Source organism: Echinops telfairi, unplaced genomic scaffold (genome assembly GCF_000313985.2).
Source record: "Echinops telfairi isolate 266 unplaced genomic scaffold, ASM31398v2 ScPeMD7_7473;HRSCAF=8511, whole genome shotgun sequence".
In the NCBI taxonomy this organism is placed as follows: Eukaryota; Metazoa; Chordata; class Mammalia; order Afrosoricida; family Tenrecidae; genus Echinops; species Echinops telfairi.
This window is the reverse complement of record NW_022111377.1, coordinates 1,414,806-1,420,412: the sequence shown is the minus strand read 5'-3', so window position 1 is coordinate 1,420,412 and position 5,607 is coordinate 1,414,806. Positions and strand designations below refer to the sequence as shown.

General features: G+C 51.1%; 1 protein-coding gene across 1 annotated transcript; it reads left to right on the top strand.

Annotated features, from left to right (window-relative positions):
- Positions 1-731: 731 nt before the first annotated feature.
- On the top strand, positions 732-5,217 carry PROSER2 (proline and serine rich 2). The gene is made up of 3 exons (XM_045285581.1): positions 732-740; positions 923-1,175; positions 3,651-5,217. Exons 1-3 carry the CDS (start codon positions 732-734, stop codon positions 4,682-4,684), a joined length of 1,296 nt encoding a protein of 431 aa, XP_045141516.1. The 3' UTR covers positions 4,685-5,217.
- The last annotated feature ends 390 nt before the right edge of the window (positions 5,218-5,607 follow it).

The following is a 5,607-nucleotide window of genomic DNA, read 5'->3' as shown; positions in this document are numbered from 1 at the left end:
CTGCTGGAGCATGTTGAGATCTTCACTTCCAGCATGGTCTTGCTGAGCTATTCGGTTGGGCAGCCATTGATGTCAGCCCTTTGGCCTCTTGGACCACGCAGACATTCGCACCTTTTCTTGTCTCCCACAGTCTCTTGTCTAAAGGGCATCAAGCTGCCTTTTAAAAATGTATTCCTCCTGTTTTCAGCTCTGCCTGATGTCCCCCAGTTCAACATCTCTTTTGATCTTCTTTAAAGATAAATGCCTCCTTTTATGCCAGACGATCGAATTGCTTCTGATGGAGACTTACAACCACTTCGGATAGACAGGTACCTTCACGTAGGTACCGTCAAGTTGACAGGAAATCTAACCACCACATCTGTGAACTTCCAAATGTTGGTGCTGTCCTCGCGTTTCCTTTTATTTTTCTCCTTGAGATTGATGCTTTTTTTTTTTTTAAGGAAAAATAACAATAAAACTTTTTATTGGTTAGTGAGGTTTCTAAAGAGAGAGGAGATAAATCTGTGAGTGCCAGCCAGGATGTTTAACCAGGAATTCCCCCCATTCTTACTGTGATGGGAAAAACAAGCATATCTAGCAGTGCTTTCAACAGTAAGTTGACTCAGCTTTCCAAGGATGTGCTGAAGGAGAATTGTTTTTTTGTCATTGACTCACAGGTAGTGGCTTCTGAGGTCTTTTATTTGCTCTGCCTTTTTTATAGTTTTAATGCAGGTAAAATGGGGAGGGACGTTATGATTCAGGTTTGTCCATGGGACACCCTGGATGGCGGGCTGTTTCTAAGAAGGACATTTTAGAGTGTCGTCTACACTAGACTCTGTATTTCTCACTGTGTGTGTGTGCATGTGCGTGCATGTGTGTTTTCCACCTCAGTGAAACCATTATTTCATCTCTTCCATTTCCAACCCCCAAACCCGTCCCATAGGATGACGAGAGCTTGAAGCATCTCACGCACGAGGAAAAGGATGTGCTCCTGTTTTTTGAAGAAACGATCGATTCCCTGGAAGAGGACTTCGGGGAGGAAGGGCTATGTGACAGTGGGATACACTGCCACTCTCCGAGGTCCCTGGAGGAGACCACGTCCAGTCACTCTGAGCCAGAAGATGTCATCGATTTGGTGCAGCCAGTGCCTGCAGCTGGGGCGCTTGGGTGCCCCCCGGATGCCACTCGGGCAGCAGGTGAGGGGGGCAGTCTGAATCCTAGACCTGTGACAAAGAGACCTGCATTGTTGTTGTTGTTGTCTTCCCCTGCCTCGGCCGGTCCAGAGCATTTGAGGCTTATCAGGGTTTTCTATGTAGGATCCTCTTGGTAACATGATTCTCTAGCTAAGAAAATGCATGAAGGGAAATCCCAAAAGGCTTGTCAAATAAAGAATAAGACTAAGATGCTTCACAAATAGATTATAGACTTTTAAAACAGGCAGCTGGTAGTCACTTTCGGGTAACAATTCTCTCCTGCAAAGAACATCAGAGGCCCTTAGATTTTAGCCATTGGGGTTTTACCTAAGTTTTTCTGCAATGTTACATCCCTGTGGTAGGCCAGGTTGACTAAGAAACAAATCCAGTAACACTCATAGATGAGTAAGAGAGAGCTTTATATCAAGAAGTAATTATGTAGCAAGCAAGCATCCTTGCCCAGTCCAGATCAAGTCCATAAGTCTGTTACTAGGCCATGAATCCCTCTTCAGACTCACACAGCCACAGGCAATGATGCAAAGCGCAGGGTGATCACAGGCCATTGCTACAGAGCCCGTGGCAGTGGCCACATCACAGATTTCAGCATGGCTTGTCAACAGGAAGACAAAGGCAGAGAGAGGTGGGCCGGCTTCCAGAGAGCCATTTCTCTCTGGCGCATCTCCAAAGGAGATCATCAGTCTGTGACCTGACAGGCTCAACTCCATCCACATCTTACGGTGCCATGTTGGCACAAAAAACTTACCTCTCACACCCCCATTTCTGTATCATGACCTTCCAAGGAGGGAGTAACTGAATAGAAAAGAGCTGATTCAGGAAAATAGAGGTGTGTGTGTGTAAGGGCGGGAGGTGTGGTCAGAACACAAAGTTGGCTCAGCTACTACTTTTGTGTAGTTCGCCCAACTCCTAGTGGCACCAAAGGAGACGTGTGCCAGTCCTGTGATAGCGCGAGAGGGAAATGAGCAAAGAGAACCATTTCTTCCAACTTTCTTCTGGTTGGAACTAGATGTGGACAAGGGAATGGGGATTGAGAAAGGACAAGGGAAACACAGCTGTGCTGAACTAAAATGTAAACCCAGAAAACCAAGCTCACTGCCGTCCGTTCAATTCCAACACACAGTGACCCAGAGCTTTATGGGAGCAGACAACCTCGTCTTTGTCCTATGGCGTGGCTGGTGCGTTTGAACCACTGGCCTTGCAGTTGGCAGTACTATGTTTACACAGACATAGAATACTGATTATAATAAACCTCTAGAAGTGTGTAGGGGGTGGGTGGAGCCATGGTGGTGCTGTGGGCTAGGCGTTAGGCTGCTGACTAAATGGCTAGCAGTTCAAACCCTCCAGAGTCTTTATAGGAGAAAGATGAGGCTGCATAGTCCCTAAAAGATTTGCTGTCTCCAGAACCCTATGCAGGGTCTGAATCAACCCAGTGGCAGTGGGTTTGATTTTTTTTTTTTAATCTGTCTACCTAGACTTTTTAAGCAGTGTGTGCTACTCAGAACTTCGCAGGTGTGCCAAGCGCAAAGCTTGGTGTGCAGCTCTGTCTTTCTTCAAAGAAGATGCTCAATACGCATTTCTCTTTCATTCCTAAAATTAATTTGAGCCAATTTACTCTTTTAAAATGCCAGATCATGACCGTGCCAAAGAACACACTCTCTGAGAAGAAGTCACTCCCAGCCATCAGTTCTCGGACAAGGTGTTTTGATAACATATTGCTAAGCGCCTCGTTTGTGGCGCCTGGTGGAAGGTCCAGGAAATACGGTGTGCAGTTTTAGAGTGGGAGAGAGGCGTGTGTGTGCGTACAGAAGGAGAGTCAGGTCCAGAAAAGGTTAGGTGGCCTGGGACAGACACATGTTAAGAAATCAAAACGCAACTCATTGGCCGTGGACCATGCTGACTCAGAGGGACCCCTCTGACAGAGGCGCACTGCCCCATCTGTTTCCTGCTGCTGACCTTGCAGTTAGCAGCCCAGCGCGTGACCACGATGCCACCAGGGCTTTAGGAAAGGCTCAGAGACGAGCCTATGCAATTCCACCTGGGGCTGTCAGGAAACCCTCTGTTTCCTAGAACAGGGGGACGCTTCTCAATATGCTCCATCTAGAAAGACCTGGTCGAGGTGTTGGCACGTGCCAAGCAATGTTCCAACCTGTGTCCCCTTCTGTAAGGTCCCCTGGTGAGGCCACTGTGCCACACCGCAGGAGAGTGGGTCCTTAGAAGCCTCCCTTCCCGATCGGCTTCCTCAGTACGGCCCTTTTCCGCTGGCCCGGCTCTCACCATCCGGCTCTATTGCCCTCGCCTGTGGCCGGGAGAGCCACCGACATGGCTCCACCTTTGGGGGCGCAGGGAGCGGGAGGGAGGCACGGGAGGTGCTGTTGAAGATGCTGTCGAGTCCCCGTGGATTCCGTGCGGTGCATTTACTTTTACAAGCCTGGGTCACTGACCGGAATTCGCTTTTTTCAGAAGCCGAACCTGTCGGACAGGAAGATGCGCCCGTGCTGGAAGGCAGGAGGCAAAATGCCGGGAATTCTGCACTGCCAGACTCCACCGTTCCAGACACCCTGCCCACGCCGCCTTCCCCGCCTGCCACCCCCACCCCAGCCCGCCCCAAGAAAGAGCTGCTGTCTCCATCCCCGCCTGCAGAGCACCCCAAACTGCCCCGCTCCGTGCCCACGCCTCTGGTCCTCGCTCAGAAGATTTCTGAGAAGCTGGGGGGCAAGGACGCACTCTCGCCCACGAGCCCCTCGAGGGAGGGCCGCCCTGGAGAATGGGGCCCACTGACTTCGCCAGCCTCGCCCACGGGCGACCGCTTCCGCTGGTGCAGCCGACACCTGACGCAGCCTGCACCCAAGATCCACCGCTTCCCCAGCAACATCAGCATGACCAACAGCTCGGGGAAGGAATTCAATAAGACCATCTCCAAAGCGGCTGTCAACGTCCAGGAGCGCAAGGCCCAGGTCTTAGCCAACATCAACGGAGTCTCCTTCCTCACCGCGGGGGAAACGGGAGATCGGGCACATAGGGGTGACTCCACGGAGCCGAGGAGAAGCCTCTCTCCCGAGCGGGTGACAAGTGACCAAAGCAAGCCAGGCCCGGCCAAGGCAGCGGTATGCCCAGGGACAGGAGGGCAGCCCGGCAGCCAACGGTCCAAAGGCGTGCAGACAGAAATGTCCCCGGTGTTGGCCAACGGCTTCCCAAGCATCCACGACCTCCTCAAGGGTGACCCCAGCCCCTTTGTCTCTGCTGGAAAGACTATCACCATCCGCCCGGACAAAGTGCTGCCCAACAAGCTGGCCCGCCAGAATGCCACCAAGAGCTTTTATGAACACCGCCAGCCGGACTGTGGCCCGGAAGGTAGGAAGCGGGCAGGTTCCCTCCCCAGAGCCGTGGGCTTCAGACCCCAAGGCATCACTGTGCAGTTCTCTGGCCGAGGCTCCACAGAAGAAGCCCGGCGCGAGGCCCTGCGGAAGCTGGGCCTCCTGAAGGAGGACTTGTAATGGGGCGATGGGAGGGCTGCTGGAAGAGGCAGCGTGGCTCAAGGGCACTCCCCCCCCTCCCTCGCGCCCTGCAAAGAGGCGGAAGGAGTGCATTTGGCCTGAAATGGGCATAACCGACCGGAAGAACAGCCATCACCTTCCCGAGGACTGTGCCATGCTGAGGAGTAGAGCTGAGAGACACCAGGACTCTGTGTGGGCTCAGAGTAAAGACACGGAAATGCTGCCTTCCCCACCCACCCACCCACCCACACACATCTGAACAGGAGCCCTGTGTCTTCTAGTACTACAGTCTCCAAGAACCCAGAGAGAATCCCCTTCAAGTCTGTGAGCACCTCTCATCGGTCAGCGCCCCATGGTTGTGGGTTGGCGAGGAGGGCAGTTGGGAGGGGCTCATGAGCCCCTGGTCCAGCTGCTTATTCCAAGTACCCAACATGGAAGCCGGTGTAGATCTCTTACTGCCCCCCGTTCTCTAAGAAAGGGATTTCCCCACTCCTTTTCTAAGAAAATAAAAAGCAATGCTCCTTAAATTTCCATGGTGTTTTAATATAAGTTTTTGTTTCTGAAAGGCGAAGAAAGGTGCGTTAGCCCTAGATAAGTTTTGGTTTGGTTTCTTGGGATTTTTTTTTTTAATATATAAGATTTTGTTTGAATCATTTTTTCCTTTTGGAAATTGAAATGCAACCTTCAGAATATGAGCTGTTATCATTTTTGGTGATACAGGCTGAGTGTGGGAAAGGTGGTCATTATAAAAAAACAAGAGCCATCGGTTTGTGGGGTCTGCATCACTGGGATATGAGTGTGCGTGTTGTGTATGTATATGTGTGTGTGAATATTATGCATCTATAGAGACATGTTAACATATACACACATGGGTATTATGTTAGGCAGGATTGGCTCAGTAAACCTAACCATCACAGATATAA